This window comes from Helicoverpa zea, chromosome 20 (genome assembly GCF_022581195.2).
Source record: "Helicoverpa zea isolate HzStark_Cry1AcR chromosome 20, ilHelZeax1.1, whole genome shotgun sequence".
Classification (NCBI taxonomy): Eukaryota; Metazoa; Arthropoda; class Insecta; order Lepidoptera; family Noctuidae; genus Helicoverpa; species Helicoverpa zea.
Window position 1 is genome coordinate 8,030,619 of NC_061471.1, and position 20,892 is coordinate 8,051,510.

The window sequence follows — 20,892 nt, forward strand, 5'->3', positions numbered from 1 at the left end:
CATAGCGAGGAGCTTGCGCGATGAGCCGCAGGCATGCGCTCTGCTGTGAGCGCAGCGTCTTGCGGCTGCTCTCGCTAGTGAGGGCGAACCACGCTGGGGCGGCGTACGTCAGTACCGGCCGGATGTACGTCTTGTACACCGCCAGTTTGGTACGCAGCGGGAGGCGAGATGAGAGCACTGGTTTGAGCAAGGCGCGGGCTACCCTGCCCCTACCGGCGACCTGCCGGACGTGTGCAGCCATGGTGAGGCGCCGGTCGATGGTGACGCCCAGGTACTTGACCCGGGGCGACCACTCGATCTCGGCGCCTTGTAGTGCCAGTTTGGGTGGACGTGCGGGGCCGCCCCCGATGAGAATCGCCTGCGTCTTACCCACGTTCACCGACAGCCGCCATTTGGACAGCCACTCGGGGAGGAGGTCGAGGACACGCTGCATTTTAATGCAGCGCTGCAGTTTAATATACTGGTCCCTCAGGGAGGGTCATTCAATCGCGGAGAATCTTAACACCGCGATTCAGAAATGAGCATGAATTGCACAGTGACATCTGGTGGTCAGACTAGGAACTAATGTTTTAGTCTTCCTACTATATCCAAGCACATCACTATCTTCCAAGGATCATAGGGATAACGAAAATTGGCAACTGTCTGTACTTCTGATGACAATACAATATATTATGGTACTGTCGAACTAATTTGATGATGGAGCCGGAAGATAAAACAAAACGTGGGACTTCATGATGTAACATAGTGTCATAGCTGTTTGGACTTGTTAGAAAGAAAAGTCTAGTGCCTATTTTGAACTTTGACCACGACATTTACAAAAGCGTGTTGTTCTAGTGGTTTTTAAGCTACCCACTTATTTATTTTCCTAGCAAAACATTTCTGTTGCGCTTATGGGTTTTAGTATCAAGCTTTCCTACCACAAAATGTTTAACATTAGAAAATTTTATATAAAAAAATAGTTTATATAAAACTTTGAATTTTTCCGAAACTTTTAATAGTTTATATCGTTAGGAAAATAGTGCCAGACATGTGCCAGGTTGGTGTTACAATTTTAATGAAGAACACATCTTGTCTTGTTGTCTATGAAATTTATTATGCACTAGCTTCTGCCAGCGGTTTCACCCGCATCCCATGGGAACTACTTCCTGTACCGGGATAAAAAGTAACCTATAGCCTTCCTCGATAAATGGGCTATCTAACACTGAAAGAAATTTTCAAATTGGACCAGTAGTTCCTGAGATTAGCGCGTTCAAACAAACAAACAAACTCTTCAGCTTTATAATATTAGTATAGATTTAGTTAGTTCCTAATTGTGTAAAAGACATTGTTCAGTTCCCGTGATGTTGTTGATCTACATACGACAGCGTGTTTTATTAGGTGCGTGCTATGAGGTAAAATCTGTGTATAACATTAGTTTTAATGTACCTTGTAATAAACATGAGTGTTTAATTGTTATTTTCTGTTATGTTCTATGTCTAACATAACAAATTGTTAAGTAAAATACAGTTTTCACAAATTATCAAGGCTATCTAAAGGAAATAGATATTTCGGTAAATAAAAGACTGTTTTCAAATAGATGGTTAGAAAATCTGCTAGGATGATGTTATACCTTCAGATTACTAAGTATCAGTGTCAACGATTTTCATGGTAATAGGTGGGCCGATCCCGGCGGCACTGCAATGCCGGGTCGACCCGTGACGGGAGTGGAGCGAGCCCCGAACATCCCGTCAGTTTACAAAAATCAGTTTAATATACTGGTCCCTCAGTGAGGGAACTTTCAGATATTAAGCTGAAAAGAACAGATACTACACTTTGATCTTAGCCAAAAGGCCGAGAAGCGATACCGAACTAAAGTGCCCGGGGAGGGGCATTCAATCGCGGAGAATCTTAACACCGCGATTCAGAAACGAGCATGAATTGCACAGTGACATCTGGTGGTCAGACTAGGAACTAATGTTTTAGTCTTCCTACTATATCCAAGCACAACACTATCTTCCAAGGATCATAGGGATAACGAAAATTGGCAACTGTCTGTACTTCTGATGACAATACTATATAGTATGGTAGTGTCGAACTAATTTGATGATGGAGCCGGAGATAAAACAAAACGTGGGACTTCATGATGTAACATAGTGTCATAGCTGTTTGGACTTGTTAGAAAGAAAAGTCTAGTGCCTATTTTGAACTTTGACCACGACATTTACAAAAGCGTGTTGTTCTAGTGGTTTTTAAGCTACCCACTTATTTATTTTCCTAGCAAAAAATTTCTGTTGCGCTTATGGGTTTTAGTATCAAGCTTTCCTACCACAAAAAGTTTAACATTAGAATATTTTATATAAAAAAATAGTTTATATAAAACTTTGAATTTTTCCGAAACTTTTAATAGTTTATATCGTTAGGAAAATAGTGCCAGACATGTGCCAGGTTGGTGTTACAATTTTAATGAAGAACACATCTTGTCTTGTTGTCTATGAAATTTATTATGCACTAGCTTCTGCCAGCGGTTTCACCCGCATCCCGTGGGAACTACTTCCTGTACCGGGATAAAAAGTAACCTATAGCCTTCCTCGATAAATGGGCTATCTAACACTGAAAGAAATTTTCAAATTGGACCAGTAGTTCCTGAGATTAGCGCGTTCAAACAAACAAACAAACTCTTCAGCTTTATAATATTAGTATAGATTTAGTTAGTTCCTAATTGTGTAAAAGACATTGTTCAGTTCCCGTGATGTTGTTGATCTACATACGACAGCGTGTTTTATTAGGTGCGTGCTATGAGGTAAAATCTGTGTATAACATTAGTTTTAATGTACCTTGTAATAAACATGAGTGTTTAATTGTTATTTTCTGTTATGTTCTATGTCTAACATAACAAATTGTTAAGTAAAATACAGTTTTCACAAATTATCAAGGCTATCTAAAGGAAATAGATATTTCGGTAAATAAAAGACTGTTTTCAAATAGATGGTTAGAAAATCTGCTAGGATGATGTTATACCTTCAGATTACTAAGTATCAGTGTCAACGATTTTCATGGTAATAGGTGGGCCGATCCCGGCGGCACTGCAATGCCGGGCCGACCCGTGACGGGAGTGGAGCGAGCCCCGAACATCCCGTCAGTTTACAAAAATCAGTTTAATATACTGGTTAGAGATGGGTAACTCAGGAGTGATAGATAAAAAAGATATGTATCTTTCCGTTCTTATCACTCACTCTTTGTATCAGTTCAAATCCGAATGTATCAGTGTATCTTTAACAACTCATTCAATCCGTCGTCCGTTTGTATCTGTGTTTCACTCGCACACACAGCGTTGAGCGGCTGGCGTCACGGTTTCTCATCGGAAAGTCCAGGAGACATCTCTTTCGCACTTCCCTACTTAGAATATTCTGTCTCACTTTCTCGATACCGAGAATAAGTGTTTGACCATTATTTTTATTTATTTATTCGATTTACACGGCTTTAACAGCCAATTACATAAATCGTAAACTTAAATTCAAAATGAAAAATAGAAACTTAAAAATAAAAAAAAATAAACTTAAAAATATTATAAACTGATATACGAATCTATCTATCCTAAACGAATCTATCACTCTTAGTTCGTACTGATTTAGTGATACATTGGATTGAATTGAACGAAGCGAGTCACTCTGAGCAACAGTACAATGTCACTCGCGGATTCGAAAGGATATAGAGATACAAAAGAGTGATACATATCCCTGTGATCAAATGATACATATCAATCTTTTCTTTTCAATGATACGTTTTTCCCATGTCTAATACTGGTCCCTCAGTGAGGGAACTTTCAGATATTAAGCTGAAAAGAACAGATACTACACTTTGATCTTAGCCAAAAGGCCGAGAAGCGATACCGAACTAAAGTGCCCGGGGAGGGGCATTCAATCGCGGAGAATCTTAACACCGCGATTCAGAAACGAGCATGAATTGCACAGTGACATCTGGTGGTCAGACTAGGAACTAATGTTTTAGTCTTCCTACTATATCCAAGCACAACACTATCTTCCAAGGATCATAGGGATAACGAAAATTGGCAACTGTCTGTACTTCTGATGACAATACTATATAGTATGGTAGTGTCGAACTAATTTGATGATGGAGCCGGAGATAAAACAAAACGTGGGACTTCATGATGTAACATAGTGTCATAGCTGTTTGGACTTGTTAGAAAGAAAAGTCTAGTGCCTATTTTGAACTTTGACCACGACATTCACAAAAGCGTGTTGTTCTAGTGGTTTTTAAGCTACCCACTTATTTATTTTCCTAGCAAAAAATTTCTGTTGCGCTTATGGGTTTTAGTATCAAGCTTTCCTACCACAAAAAGTTTAACATTAGAATATTTTATATAAAAAAATAGTTTATATAAAACTTTGAATTTTTCCGAAACTTTTAATAGTTTATATCGTTAGGAAAATAGTGCCAGACATGTGCCAGGTTGGTGTTACAATTTTAATGAAGAACACATCTTGTCTTGTTGTCTATGAAATTTATTATGCACTAGCTTCTGCCAGCGGTTTCACCCGCATCCCGTGGGAACTACTTCCTGTACCGGGATAAAAAGTAACCTATAGCCTTCCTCGATAAATGAGCTATCTAACACTGAAAGAAATTTTCAAATCGGACCAGTAGTTCCTGAGATTAGCGCGTTCAAACAAACAAACAAACTCTTCAGCTTTATAATATTAGTATAGATTTAGTTACTTCCTAATTGTGTAAAAGACATTGTTCAGTTCCCGTGATGTTGTTGATCTACATACGACAGCGTGTTTTATTAGGTGCGTGCTATGAGGTAAAAACTGTGTATAACATTAGTTTTAATGTACCTTGTAATTAACATGAGTGTTTAATTGTTATTTTCTGTTATGTTCTATGTCTTACATAACAAATTGTTAAGTAAAATACAGTTTTCACAAATTATCAAGGCTATCTAAAGGAAATAGATATTTCGGTAAATAAAAGACTGTTTTCAAATAGATGGTTAGAAAATCTGCTAGGATGATGTTATACCTTCAGATTACTAAGTATCAGTGTCAACGATTTTCATGGTAATAGGTGGGCCGATCCCGGCGGCACTGCAAAGCCGGGCCGACCCGTGACGGGAGTGGAGCGAGCCCCGAACATCCCGTCAGTTTACAAAAATCAGTTTAATATACTGGTCCCTCAGTGAGGGAACTTTCAGATATTAAGCTGAAAAGAACAGATACTACACTTTGATCTTAGCCAAAAGGCCGAGAAGCGATACCGAACTAAAGTGCCCGGGGAAGGTCATTCAATCGCGGAGAATCTTAACACCGCGATTCAGAAACGAGCGTCAATTGCACAGTGACATCTAGTGGCGAGACGGGAAACTAATGTTTCAGCCATCGTACGTATCGTCTATCGTACTGACAAGGATTATTCCTGCACGGCGAAAGTGGCGCCATCTCGCGGATAGCTAAAATACGAAAATTTTCATAGTTATAAAAATCTTATGAAAAATTGTGCCGTATGTAGATTTACTTTATCGGTTTAAGATAATTTTGTGTGTCGGCTGTGAAGCCTATGTTATTATGTATTTGGACACAATTATGTAAAATAACACACCGAGTCGTTTTCATGACACTGACGCGCATAGGACAGTGGGTTTTGTTTTATAGCATTAAAATTTGTTGTAAGAAACAATTAATTACTAGGTTTCATCAAAGGACAATGGGCAAGATGTACGGGATTTGGTACCCGGTCAAACAGTAGGTAACGTATGATATATCTAGAAAGGTATTTACGTTAAGAATAATAAAAATAAGTTTGTGGATGACCAACTTATTTCACTTATTACTTATACACAAATAAGTACATTAAGAGGAATATGTCGTCAGTGTAATAATTTTAAATTCAGTTAATATACATCTTACATTGTTTGAGTGAGATACATTCTATTATAATCTTAAGGTCTTAGTAGTCTATGGAGTCATACCACAGAGTACAATATAGTTATTTTCATACTCCGGATACACCATCGTCAACTGATTTGACAAAAGTTCAAAATATTTTTTTAATGTACCTACTATCTTTTTAGCACCTCACGAGGAGCAAGAGGGTATTCGACAATTGTTACAAAAACACGATAAAAATTAAACATTAAATTCTGAAAGATTTCCGTCAAATACATAAGCTAGTTTTGCGTGAACTGCAAAGGTTTGTCTTTTATTAATGCAGTCGGCAAGCCAACATTCTAAGAAGGCCAAATTCCATTTTTTTCTTACTTAACCAGTGTTGGATTTAGGAACTACATCTACGTTGATGATTTATGATCATTCCACATTCTATTCGTCGATGTCACGCAAAATTGACAAGGATAAGGGACTAGTCGTCATAGTAAACATTTTTTGCCTTGCTAAGACGCTACGCAATGGTACTAGAATCAACACTCTTGGACAGGGTACCAGAACGCCTATCGTCATTTGTTCTAAATCTGTTAAATTTACTTTTTCTGTCTTATTCTATTTTTGAGACAACATATTTATTTATCAATGTTTTTGGACATATTTTACAAATTATTAACGCTACAAAGGGAAAAGGTAATTAAGAAATAAAAGCCATAATTCAAATAAAAGCTTAGCTTTATTACTCGTTATATTCACGAAGAAACATCCCTCTCTGGTATCAACAAGTCTTCATGCTGACAATGCTAGTAGAGATACAACTTAGTGTTCCACCGTACCTACTTCCTTCCATTCAATAATTTTGATAATTTTGATCAACAGATTTTTGAAACCGCCAATTTGTACGCCAATAAACGAACGCAATTTGCAACGAGCAACCGGCCGCAGCCGGCTCTCACAATTTAGATACAATTTTTATTCTCATTCACAATAATTCCACTTCATTAAATGTCTAATACACCGAACAGTGGTTAGATCCTAAAACATTCACGGACAAAGACACACGCTCGTAAATTATAAGCATTATGACAATGTGATATTATATTAATGTATAAGTATTGTTGTAGTATTAAGAACCGTAATAATTAATGCGTAGTTAGGTTAGGTTAGTTTCCTGACATTAGGTATGACTTGTCTGAGGCCCACAGATTACAATAGTGACCCGCTATCAGCCATTCTAACACAAATACCGAAGAATCGTTTACAATTTTTTCCACATTTTTCACCTTAAAATTGCTTTTAAATTTATCTTTTTTACATCCAGAACCATATAAACATCTTTGAGTTATTTATATATTTTTTTTACCTATATAACCGGCCGGCCGCGCCGCCGCCCCTCAGCCGCGCCGCTCAACTTTTTATTTACAAATGGTTAATGCTCCTAAACGTTTTATATCCGACGCTATTCTTAAAATTAAATACAAAAAACGCATGACATTCTAAATTTACCTAATGTTCCATTTTGTCACCGCTATAATTTATGAATTTTGACCTTTACACCAACTTTAGAAATATTCAATACAAAAATACTCTTTTTGAATAAAATTTTATACACGACTCATTAATATCGTAGGCGCGTACCGGGGGCGGTTGCGCGGGCGCCACAAAAGAAAAGCTTTGAGCCTCGTAACCTTAACATCATGAAATTTGTACTAAATATATCAAAACAAGCGGACGCGGGCACTTAACACTTAGCCGAAATGCGAGGATACCGAAATGACGCCTAAACACTAGTCAAAATTTTTCAATTTTATTAATGACACATCACCTTTTGTCCAGCTCACGACCACAGTGGGCCGAAACGTGTCGTGCTGTGAACAAAAAATATTGCGCCACTATCAAAAATAATTTTGTATTTTTTTAAATTTTGTCACTAATTTTATCACTGGCGTCCGCGTCCGCTCGCTATAGTTTACAAATATATTATAAAAATGCCGCCACGTTATGGACTGTGGCTCGCCAAACTAAATTAACACATTACATACGAACACACAATACAGAACTGAACGTGTATCGCTGTTACCAATGAAGACCACAAGGATATTTAAAATATTGTTTGAAACCCACTACAGTATGATTAATCTCGAATATAAAATGATGAATGCTGATCCCGTGTCGTGGGACGAATGCCACGTTCACATACTTTTACAATTTGGGCGTTCGAGCTTATCTCACTAAATTTTATTGATAAGCGTCGGCAGTATTTTGTTTCAAGACATCCTAATAGTATATCCGTGCTCAATTTTTGTCATTTTTATGAGATAATATATATATTATTAAGAATGATACTTATTTTCATAACTACCTAAACTTCAGCAATTTCCCTTATTGATTTTTCACGTATAGAAAAGTTGATACAGCTATTTGGTAAATCTAAATGTCCTAACCTCCAAAAAATGAAACGCTACATACAATAGAGTCTATTACAATTTCGAAAATTTAGGAACCATAATACCCAAACGTGAAACCGAATACTTTCTACATATATTGTTTTTTTTTTTATTTATAATTAATTTTGAAAATAATTACAATATTTATTTCATTTTACATTGATAATCCAAACATTTTCGTAGACGGATTCCAAAATACTAAAAGTGTAAAGCAAAAACTTTAGATAAACATAAATAAACTATCATCTAGATAAAGAATATGAAAACAGTGAGAAATGACGCCGAAACGGGCAATTTCAATAAACCTACATACATATTATTATATATAGATACAAACATGAGATTTAAAGTCAACACCGAATTTTGTACTTTTTCTGCGGGATTAGCCCCCATGATCACTGTGGACTAAATATTTCGATGTTTCAAACTTGAGTCTTAATTTTTTTATTAAATTTAGAAAAATTGTCAACCGATAACTTACAAATAATTGAACATCGAATAAATTTAAAAATATCGGCTCGATCGCATGTTATATCCATTGTGGTCTTGTTATATTGCACAGTGAGTCACTCAAGTATAAAATCCGGACAAAAATTGCATTAAATTACATAAATTTATAAGTACATATTCTGAGTTTTGACCTTGAAACAATACTGTAGTAAAACATTTTAATACGGCTCCAAGTATCTGCAAATTACGGCATGTCGGTTGATAACTGTTGATGGGAAATCAATACATTTCTATTGTAATATGTGTAGTGTAGCCTGCGTAACAGTTCTATTAGATATGAAGAAATCTATGGAGAGATCGGAATAACGAATTCATTACTTACTATACAAGGAATTAATCGGTAAATGTCAGTTTAGAGCTAACAAGTGGCTCTGATACTTAACAACGCTACCATACCGCTAGTGATCTTAACATTACATGTGCTTAGGAATATCTGTCATCAATTCCGTTATCCTACTCAGATAGTGTAACACTTCTCAGCTCTAAATCGCCAGTGCCTATGTTACGGAGAAACAAACAACATGTAACAAAATACAATCCTAAACGTAACATTGAACGTTGCTCGATCTCGAATAAGCCCAGGGACGACTGTGTACCTGATAAGTGGAAACTTAACCCGGGCTATTGTCTGAGGGTGGGTGTGTGGGGGCGCGTTGCCGCGCCGGGGACAATTTCCAAAATAAAAACCGGTATCCGGACGGGGGGAGGCTGCGTGTTAATCTATGTGTCGATGTCTCAAAAACTTCAGTATCTCTAACTGTCACCTAACCTGAGCTACTAAGCACACCAGTCGACGCCTGGTCCATCCTAAACTGAGGTACTCTTATATTATCGTAATACTTCAAAATGGTTACAAATGAAAGGATAACAAACGTGTAATATCAAATGAAATATGCTTACTTGCTTAGCTAGGGCCGGCCGGCCTCCCGCGCGGTTACTTACATACAAATCAGGATGGTTTAAACATTTTGTACAATTATGCAAAACAATAGATATTTTCCAGTTTTGTCTATTGTCTCTTAATTAAATACCATTAACGCTAAGATAGTTACTCGATATTATCTCATCTGTATTAAAACTATCGTTATTATGTACAAATGGCTATACATTTCTGTACAACTATCTATCTTATCGTGTTATACCTATTTGAGAAGCGAAATAATGATTTATATCTGTTTGTTCTGTAAACTGAGGATGTAAACTGAAAGTGTGACCGCGTGGCGGGCTGGCGGCCGGCAACTACATGATATAACAAATACATCGAGATGCGTGTCTGCTGGCGCCGGCTCCGCGACGCTCTCCGTCCGTCCCCTGGAGTCGTCCGCGCGTCGTCACCCGGTCGCGGAGCCGGCGACCAGCACCACGCGCTACATATATCTACGAATCAAACTAATTATTCTTCTATAGTATAATAGTAAGTGTGTGTATGTATACTGTCGTTCGATACGGGCGAACTGGTGCGTGCGCGGGCGGCGGTGCGCGGGCGCTACGCGGCGGCCCCGGTTGGGCAGTAGGTCTATTGAGGGCCCTTTTTGTATTTAATTTCTTTTTTTTTCGTAAAAAATCAATATTTCTTTTGAAGGCACTTCTGTTCGGACGAGGTGGCCCAGTGCGAAATGGTTTTCTGTTGGATGCCGAATAATGTAGCTGTAATTTTGAGAATTTTGATGTTTTTTTTTGGGATTTAGATCTATTGTATTGCTTTGCCTTCAACTATTGCTGCTGTTTGGATGTGGGTCAAATGTCTATGTGCTTGATAGCCGCCGCGAAGCGCTCGCCTGCCGAGTGCGGGCATCACTGTGGGGTAAAGTAACAACCGTAGTAAAAATTATACGTAGTGTGAACGAAACTAAAGAGTGTTACAGTTTGCCTTATCATTATCGGGTATATGGTGTGTATTGTGTATGAATATGGATAATATTAGATAAAGTAATGCCTTGATTAACGTGTGGGAGTGACGGCCCGCACTCGCGTCATGTAGAGATGCCCGCGCAGGCTTTCAGAAAGTAGTATTATCTAACAAATAAACTTAACCCTAATCCGGAGCGGAACGGAACCCGCATATACCGGACTAACTGAACTTGCGATCCGAACATTGCCGAAATATTGAAAATACAAACAAGGATGTTTACATTAATCTTCACTTAAGATGTGTAATTTTTTCGAATTTTGTGTCTTCATTATATTTTATTCTATTGATAAATCCTCTGCACGAACTTAAAACCGGCTATCAGTATAAAAATAATCTTTAAATTCTTTGTTTGTGGATCGAAAAATAACCCTGCTCTATTGTACTAATGTCTATGGTTAACTTTAATTAATTACTCCTAAAATAAGTATGACGAGGTAAAGGTTGACAATTTTCGGCCGAAGCCTTCAACGTAAATACTACCGGGGATAAACGTACTAAAGCATGCTCCAAAGGACAAGGAAACAAAGGACAAAACAAAAATAAAAACAACAAAAAATCAAAACTTAAGCAGTTAATATATTAATCGTTTTTTTCCTTAAATAATAAATCAATAAATGATTTTAAGATATACACAACTATAAAAACCATTTTAAGATAATACTTAATAATAATATAATAATAATTATATATAGCGAAATATATTATGTGCAGAAATAAAATTCTAGGTGACTTAAATTTTCTCTTACTCGTAATAACCTAATGAATTTTCTAGTAGAGCGTTATTTGTGGCACGGCGGTGACCGCGCCACTCGACGTCCAACGTACAAATCCAAAATTTCTTTTAATAATTTAATTTAACTTTTTTTATCAATAATTTTGAATCTGAAGGCCTAAATGCGAGTGTCGTAAAATTTTGGTGTGCGAAACAATCGTCCAATGATTTGTTTTTCTTTCTTTTTTTAAATATAATTTAGTTTTTTGCCGAAACAATGTGCGTCGCGTCGATTTGTCGTTCACTCCAACTGCTCGAGGAAGTTCGGCGACTTGAAGTACTCGGGCACTGGGTCGTCCAGTCGCGAGATCACCTTATAGATAGACTTCTTCCAGCTCTGTTCCGCGTCCTTGCCGCCTTGGATGGCGCGGAAGAACTCTCGTAGTGTCTGTTCAACCACATATCTGAAGTTTGGTGGCACCTGGAATCGTGGGAAAGGGATACTTAGAAACCAGTTCAAAATAGCTTATGTTTTTTGTCTTTGTAATAATTTTTGATAGTTCCAGCATCTTTTATTCAAGTTTTACTATTTAATGAAAATGTGTATGTTATGTATTTTATAAACTAATATGTGATGCTCACCTCAATGTGGTTGTTTCTGTTGTAATGCAGGTTGAGAACCCTGTACAGCTCGGAGTCACCAGCTACATGCAGGTCCTCCGCCGTCTTCAGACCTTCGCTGATGGCCTGTCGCGCATACTTCTCCATCTGGATGTAGTAGAATTCCCTGTAAAGAACAAACAGTGAACGTTAGATAAAAGAAAAAATCTAGTGGGAGACGCACGAATCAGTCTGTTCTCTACAAATAAAATGTTGATGAAGCTTGGCTAACGAGTTCTATAAAAAACTTTATACGTATCTACACCGTGACACTTCACGGCACAATGAAAATAAAAAGCCCTCGAATACCGTCGACAGCGGGAAAGGATTTGATTAGCCATTTTCGCTCTCTCGGCGTCGCATCGCTCCGCTATCTTCGCTCCGGTTCGCTTACGAGAGCGAGTTGAGCGAATCGAGAGTCTCGCGAGGCTAATTACTTACGAGTTCGCATTCAGACAAGCTAATTCGGTTTTTCACGTTCCTGCAAGTGACGAGCTAGTTGCTGGGGGTAATTTTATGAGCTTTTTTAGGGTTACATTTCACAAAAAAGTCGGTTTAATTACGAAAGCGGACTAACAAAGTGGTTAGTATGAAAATCTTTTACATAACATTTATTCATACGAATTAATGCTGATCAAATAGATTAGCCTTAACAAGATCCATAGTAAACGTCCTTGTTTAAACATAAATATCTAGTATTTTTTTATAACAAAATGGAATTATTCTTTTAATAGTTTGAAGGCACGCGTCAAACAAAATTAGCGCATAACACGACTCTCATGTGTCAATGAGCACGGATCATCTCTAAACCTCTCATGACACTCCTCTCTCTCGCACACCGGGGCTTCTATTATTTTTTAATTGGCACTTCACACGATATCGCAGCCTTGCTAATTGAATAAGTAAATGAAGTGTCTAAATAATTAGATGTCTTTTTGGCGGGCGCGGGAGCCGGTGTAACCACTGTGCAATTCTAAGTAGGCATCTTCAATTAAAATCGTTGTACTTTCATTTTTTTGTGAATAATTTTCTGTATTTTTTTTTCAAAGTATGAGTAACTGTAATTCAGTTATTAGTCATATCTGTAAGTCATTAGTTAGTCATATTTAATATTGATAAGTCAATGGGACACACGTTTCGATATCTCAGAGAGGCATTGACACATGTGGGGTGTCAACACATGGTGTATAAGTGCTTGTTATTTTAATGAAAGTAATTAATGTATATTATTAATAGCTGCAGACGTTCGGACTTTGGATCTTGGTAAGAGAAATTATTAGTCAGTCTAGTGACGAATAAAACCGACATAGTAATATTCTGAGTTGGGATATCCCTGAGATTTTTGTTTTGGAGTCGACAAGAATTGTAGGTATCATCTGCCTAGCCTTCTTCCAACTGTATTGGCATTGGCTTCCAGCCTAACCTGACTTCTTGGACACAGTTAAAAATACCTATTTGATACTTAGCTTCGACCAGCGGTTTCACCCGCGTCACCAAGGATCTATTTCACGCACTGGATAAAAAGGTTCTTTCTAAACTTTTCACTACTAGTTGTAGGTCAAACTTATCGATGTTTTCGATACCGATCGACGTAAAAACTGACGTATTTGTAAGCAGTAAACGTATAAACGCTTAGGTTATGCTAATCGAATGCGGGCTAGCGATTGCAAAAAGAAAGAGTTTTGCCTTTTACGTAGTTAAACAAGATAAATGAACCTAGTTTTGAGAATAGTACAATTTAAAATTAATTTGTGATTAAGTAAGTAGCTTTTGTTTCTGGGGATTTTGCCCACCGTGTGTGACACGGTACTTCAGTTTTACCGTAGTATAATTTTAGTTATTACCAAGAAATGTAACGGGAAATTTTGTAACATGTAAAATTAGACACCATTTAATTGCAGTTTCTATAAATACAATTATTATTTCCGATTTTGTTACTAACAATGTCGTGTGCTGCTGACTAAACTAGCAAGTTTTAAATAAAACCGTTAACTGTGGGAATCAGCTGTTTCATTGTTCACACAATCTACCCTTGTAAGAATATTTTTGGCAAAGAATGTTGCAAAGAAATATAACTCCTAACTCTTAGGCATCAAGGTAAGAAATTCCTTAACAGCGTGCATTTACAATTGACAAGATCTCACATAAGTGGACATAGTATTTTGAACTTTAGTCTTTAAGGGATAAAGTTGATATTTGTGTGGTGGTAATAGCTATTGTTAAGTTTTCTTAAGGATTCGCATCTTGCTTACCTGGACCCTAACGTCTTGGGGTATTGTTTGATAGATTTTTTGCAGAAGTTTCTTTATATTTATTGTAACGGAGTCGAAAGTTTGGTGTCTTGGAAGACGTTGGAAGATATTTACGAGGCAAGATTCCCTTTTTGATAAAATACTTTAAACGACGATGTTATTGAGCGATGCTACAAAGAAAAAATATATTCTTACTAGGATAGCATAGATAAGTATTGACCGATGATATAAGAAAAAATATGGTGTTTATGGTCGTTTTGAAAAATCTACATAAGAACTCGAGCTGTTTAATGCTTGCTTACTTTTAAAGTTAACATTATTTTCAAACCTTTCGCATTACAAGTTAGCAAATCCAGTCTCACAAAAACATTTGTTTCTTCCACAATAAAATCAAGATTGACTCCGAATTTTATTTTGCTTTGACACCATTAAAACCGCTATTAGGGTGGCTATAGTTCGGCCATTCAGAGAATGCGTTCCTGACACGTCGCGATTGAACTGACGACGTAACTTTGCAATGGCGTTGCAGTTACGATAAAAATATTTTTGCTGGTTGTTTACCGTTTTAACAATTGAGGAGCATTAAAACAACATTATTATATCAATAATCAATGAATGTTATAATTCAGTCAGTTCAATCGCGACGTGTCAGGAACGCATTCTCTGAATGGCCGAACTATAAACATTGTCAATGATATTACCCGGGGATTTCTTGAGCAAACCCCGTCTCCCCTCAAGAAAGCTACTTGATTCCCGTGTGAAACTACGAGGAACACAGATTATGAAATACTACAGAAGTGACATTAGTTTTTTTGTACCTACTATTTAGTAATATGTCGTCAATACCTATGCTTAATAAATCTATACTAATATTATAAAGAGGAAAACTTTGTTTGTTTGGTTGTAATGGATAAACTCAAAAACTACTGGACCGATTTTAAATATTATTTTACCATTAGAAAGCTATATTATCTACGAGTAACATAGGCTATATTTTATTCCGGTGCGGACAGTAGCTCCCACGGGACGCGGGTGAAACCGCGGGAAAACGGCTAGTGCTTAATAAATTGGTATGAATTTTTATAAACTTATTCGTTTGAAGGATTTTGGAGATCGTGTTTTCCTGGTACTTAAATGTCGAAGGAAATTATGGATTTCTTCAGAGCGCCGTTACGTTGTTTTCCTTAACTAAATATGTTTGAAATGAAGTATTGGTAATCCCAAGTAAATTCGTGTACTGTTGTGTAATTGCCTACTACGTAGTCTAAATATAACTTTGTAAGTTATTATTATTTGTTATTTCACACGGTTGCGGCTGAACAATAGGGGTTTTTTTTTAAGTTGTCGAGTCTTAAGAATTTTATATTCTATGTCCAAGACGTTACTTGGGGGTCGTACATAGCTTTTTTTGGTTTCTTTTCATCCCTTCTCATTGTTGTTGAACGTTTGGATTTTTTGTGTTAACTTAAACTCGACTTTTGAGCGATATTTCGTTCTTGGTAATATCCGTTAGCATTGATTTGAATACGTCTTAAGAATACTTATTATTAGTGTCGATTGAGAAAATGTAGATTTAGAAGACTGAAAATATTTTGAAGTCTTTTAAGTAACTATAAAGTAAATGTCTCCGACCCTAAGTCAATTTTCACACATTTTAGTACAGTTAGGTAAAATAAAAAAAAAATCCTAAACATTTTCAGTAACTATCGTACTGTAATTAAAGAAAATGAAACCCATAAAACGGTTGATTAGCAAAACAAGCAAGTATGTAGGGCAGAGAGTCGATGGCGATCTTTATTTCCATAGCTTACGGTGCTTCGGGATGCGGGCGCTTGCGCATACCGCTAACCGATAACGCGGGGTAAGAACCTCTGTACTTCAAGAGTTTCTATTAGAAAACAGTTCTTTTTTCAAACTTTCCCTTATACTAGAGAATTGTAATCGTATTTGGGAGTGGCTCTCGTTACGGTAAAGTTTCTATCTAGTATACTGTTAATTACCTATTAGGCACTTTCTGTGGCTACAGAAAAAGTTAAGCATATTATCTAGTCCTGCAGTGGAATGTGATATGTATAATTAATTGTATAGTTTACAGTTAAATTGGGGACCTGCAATGACGCATAATTGTAGATATTATTACACATTTTCAGTGAACACATTAAAGAATTGGCACATACTTCCTTTGTCCTATATAACTTGTAAGGAATTGAGATAATAATACTGTACAAATATATTACGCTTTATTATTTCATTTGTAGCGTTTTTCCTTGTGATACGAAGATTGTTAAGAATTTTAATTAAGTACGTGGTTGGTTCCTTTTGATGTACTTGTATAGGTATGGGGGAAATACAGACCTGCTGGTCATTGTTATATACAATATATAGAATTCATAGACAATGGCTCAAAATATAATGCAAGAATAGGTTTTGTTTCATGAAATTAGGTATGTCTTTGACAACATTTTTTTTATTCAAAAGGAAGGAAAAATATAGTTTAATTTTTTCAGTAGTTAACTGTAAGATGTCGTAGTTTAAATAAAGTTTCCATATAATAAATTGTAATTCTGAAATCAAACAACGAAAAAATCGAATTTGTTCACCTTTCATTTCTGAACCGATCAAATTCACATCATTACACCTCACCATTACAGGTAAGGGTATCTCTTCAAAACCCGACAGACCAATACACACAAAAGTTTAACAGCTGCCAAAAAGCTCATAAAATTTCAGCATAACTACGCACGTTTGGGCGAAAATAAAAACAAAAAAAGCAAGTAGTTTCCAGACGTTTTTCAACGCGGACTTCGAAAAACACACTCATTTCGATCGTTCACAAATACAATAGTTATTAAACGTGATACACGGGCCTAAAGGCCAGGTATTACTGCATACGTAGGTTACTGCATCAGGTGTGTGTGTGTAGGCGTGTTGTGTGTGTGTGTGTGAGTGGACGGCGTCCAGGTTTGGAGAAGCACGGGAGAATGCGCCGGCAGACTGCATTTTACAGAGCGTCGCGATTACAGAGACGGCACTTTTTTTTGAATTTTTTGCAACGAAAATTGTAGCGTTGAATAAGCGGTTTTTTGTTTGGGTTATGGATTTATTTGTGGTATTATGAGGAATTGATAATTGAGTTACAATTACAGGTAAAATTTGAGTTTGACTGTAAAGTTGTTCACACTTTCCTTTACACAATTCCTGACGTAACAGAATAGTCAATGTGCATGTACCAACATTAATGTATTACTCAAATACGTCTATTAGTTACATTATAAAACTACAAAGAACTCGATCACTCAACAGTCAACTTAGCTCAAAACCATCTTAAATCACTCCACAGAATGAAACGTCGCATCTGCATTTTACGTGGTCTATGAAAAAAAGTTGGCCGGCGTTGCCGCACACATGCTCAGAACGCACACACAGACAAGTAAGAGCGAGTAAACTAATACCAGGCCGGATTAATGCTTCAGTTAGTGAAAAAACTTTTTTTCAGACTGCGCCGTCCGACACAGGGCCGTAATCAGACGGTGGAAAATGTGCAAATTATGATATAATGAGTATGTTGGTCGACTCGAGAATAATGTGCTGTTGGACAAAAACAAAAGTTTGAAGTTTGAGCTGATGTTTTGTCGTGTATCGTGTGTTTGCTGTGTATATCGCTTTTTATATTTGTGTGATGTTTTCTGCAAGAATTTATTGTCTTGAGAAGGCTAATGTGTTTGTGGTTGTGATATAAGGAAGATGTCCAAAAATATGTAATTAAAATTCATAAAAAATTCGCCAATTGTGTCAGACTGTTTTTCCTTATTAAATACGTATTGTATCGCATGTTCCTGGATTCATTTTGGTTTATAGGTATCTAAACTTTAAAACACATACCGTTGAAATTATTTATGTTTTATAGATGCTTCAGAAATAACTTTTATTGCTTTTTTACGACTTCGACTTAAGTGAAAATTGTTTTTCAAGTCACGGTTCATGCGGGTTAGACATCTATGATAACAGCTTGCGCGTGAGCAACTTTCTCGCGAAATAAATCCGTTATCATGCAAAAACTTACGGGAAAACCAAATAACGTTGTCAACAAATAAGTATGAGGTTATAAATACCATCGATTAACCATAAACTAAGGAAAAACATAGTCGTTATCTCGATATTTAGAGTTTTCATTTTGTATCGGTTTTAATTAACGCTAAAATGACCGCTAAATGGTTATTATTATCTTGTTATTGTCGCGATTACCTAACATATCTAATGTAGCAAGAGTTTATTTTAAAATTTACCGATTTACCTATTTCAGATAGGCACCTAATTATAGAAGTTGTGATATGTTATTTATTAAGCTAATGATTCTATTGTTAGTCATTTAGGTAAAATGTACTCTTTAGGTACATATTTTCTTTATAATTAAAACACAAAAAAAATACATTTACATACACTGAGAATACTGGACAACACATCGTCACCTCAATGTCATCTTGATCTAAATCCGGGTGTATCAACCAACCCACTGCCTAGAACAACCGTCTTACATAACCCAATTCCCAAGTCCGTCCCTGGCAACCGTCTCCCTCCACGCTGACCCGTCTGTCTTCTACCCCAGGCTTCAAAAGTTCAGCTCATTTGAGTGGCTGCAGAGATTTTATTACCCCAACTACTCGCTTCGGTATTAAATTTTTTTTCGAAAAAAAAGGGTTAAACGCACGCGTTGCCTTTTAAGGGCTACATAAAGCTGACCATTCACGGTTACTTGATCGCTGAATTAGTTCGTTAATTACTGTCCGGAGACAGTTTCAAAACAGTTTTTTCGAGTGTCACTTTACTATGTGGCTGTTTGTGTATGTCGAGCTTTATGTCTTTTGAGCGTATTTTTGTTGTGATTTAATGGGAATTTACAAAAAAAATAAACAATTTTTTTTTAAGTTTCTTATTAAAGAAAAGATAAAAGAAAAACCTGTAGAACCATCGATCACAATACTACTCGACAACGCGACGCGGAACTCTGAATAAAAAAAAGACATTTTCATAAGTTTCGCATCACCCTGTATTAATATACAGGGTGTGTCTAACGATAATTACTTTAATGCGACTAGATATAAGCTTGCTTGCTGTTCGTACTTAAGTTTATTTCCCTGGGGCTGTGATCATTGCCACTCGTCAAGATTTTACTATTATTTCGTTTATTTAATATGTCAATAGAAATCTTTGGTGTTTTGTATGTAGTTTGTGGTTTACAGAAAGTTTTTGGATCATTTTGTTCAATAAATTATTTCACGCGAGAAGAAAAAAACGTTGGAGAGTAAAAATTGGTCATCCTTTAGGAAGTACGTCTAAGACATTAAAAACCTTAAAAACAGATACTCTATATTACCTACACATTCTTCATTTTCTACATTGTTATAAAAAATACTATTACGACAAAAATACTGAAAAGACAAAGAGGTTATAATTAGTTAGCGTACCTGCCTATTATATTTAGTTCACACGACACACGACACTACAATAAATAAAAACTTTAACATTCTCGTAAACGTAAGGGCAGGTTGTACATATTAATTAATTATGTCTTAGGGCGGGTCTGCGACTTGTCGCACTTTCCTAATTTCCCATGTGGGTACAGCCTACCACACCTTTTTACCTTCACCCTGTATGATTCCTTACGACTAAGTTTTTTGTTAGTAAAAACTTACATCAAGATATTGCGACGAGATTCCTAAATTCCCATTTCGTTGCGCAACCGAATGGGAATTTGCTAATATTTTTTACCGAATTCCCATTTTGTAGAAGGTATTGTTTTATTTCGAAAAGTTGTTATAAATAAGTAAATATAGTTTTTTTTTCACGTTTTCTATGATATAAACTGTATGTAGGTATTTTTATCCTTGAGACGTAGTTGCACGATATACATTGTATGCTCAAGGTTTTATTATTGTTCTTAATTAATTAGCTACGCGTTACTCTTGTTTACATTAGTGTCAGTGCCTTCATTAAATAAGTATTAATTATTATTTACTGTTTGATACTTATAAATTATACTTATTAATCTTTGAAAAATTGCATGAAATGATTATAAGTACCTATTTTGATTTCTAAAAATGATGTCTGTATCGATGTTATAACCACACATATACATAATATTATCGATACATTAAAACTGTCGGTAATTGGTCCAACTTTAATGCCACATTAAGTACAGCGAAGCATACCTATAATTTATGAAAACAAATAATATTTAGTGATTATTACAGGGATATAAATAATATTAGGAAATACCGAGTTCGGTGTACTTTACATATGTTAGGTAATAAGGAATTTCATAACTTTTGTGGTTTTTAGTTCAATATTGTGTCCTTATGTTTAAGTACAGAATTTCAAATGGGAAACATCTTTGGTAGCCAAGAGATTTTCCGAAAGAGTATTTTCTTTACAATACAAAATGGGTGTCAACTTCAAAGATATTTGATTACTTTTATATTTTATAGGAACTGATTGGAACCAAATTACTCAGACCTATTTT

General features: G+C 36.2%; 1 protein-coding gene, 3 non-coding genes and 1 pseudogene across 7 annotated transcripts in view; all 5 read right to left on the reverse strand.

Annotated features, from left to right (window-relative positions):
- Positions 1 to 1,649: 1,649 nt before the first annotated feature.
- LOC124640513 lies at positions 1,650 to 1,842 on the reverse strand. Its single transcript, XR_006985560.1, has one exon. It is a non-coding gene; the product is annotated as a U2 spliceosomal RNA (small nuclear RNA).
- A 1,195-nt stretch (positions 1,843 to 3,037) lies between these two features.
- Positions 3,038 to 3,154, reverse strand: LOC124640511 (annotated as a pseudogene).
- Positions 3,155 to 3,682: 528 nt separating this feature from the next.
- On the reverse strand, positions 3,683 to 3,867 carry LOC124640510. Its single transcript, XR_006985559.1, has one exon. It is a non-coding gene; the product is annotated as a U2 spliceosomal RNA (small nuclear RNA).
- A 1,195-nt stretch (positions 3,868 to 5,062) lies between these two features.
- LOC124640514 lies at positions 5,063 to 5,255 on the reverse strand. The gene has a single exon (XR_006985561.1). It is a non-coding gene; the product is annotated as a U2 spliceosomal RNA (small nuclear RNA).
- Positions 5,256 to 11,304: 6,049 nt separating this feature from the next.
- Positions 11,305 to 20,892, reverse strand: part of LOC124640079 (homeobox protein prospero) — a 116,709-nt gene continuing 107,121 nt past the window's right edge. For all 4 annotated transcript variants that reach the window (XM_047177697.1, XM_047177696.1, XM_047177698.1 and 1 more), the window contains 2 exons: positions 12,103 to 12,247; positions 11,305 to 11,941 (listed from right to left, as the gene is read on the reverse strand). In XM_047177697.1, coding sequence (XP_047033653.1) covers positions 11,762 to 11,941; positions 12,103 to 12,247 — 325 coding nt within the window. In that variant the 3' untranslated portion in view covers positions 11,305 to 11,761. The remainder of the gene's footprint in view (positions 11,942 to 12,102; positions 12,248 to 20,892) is intronic.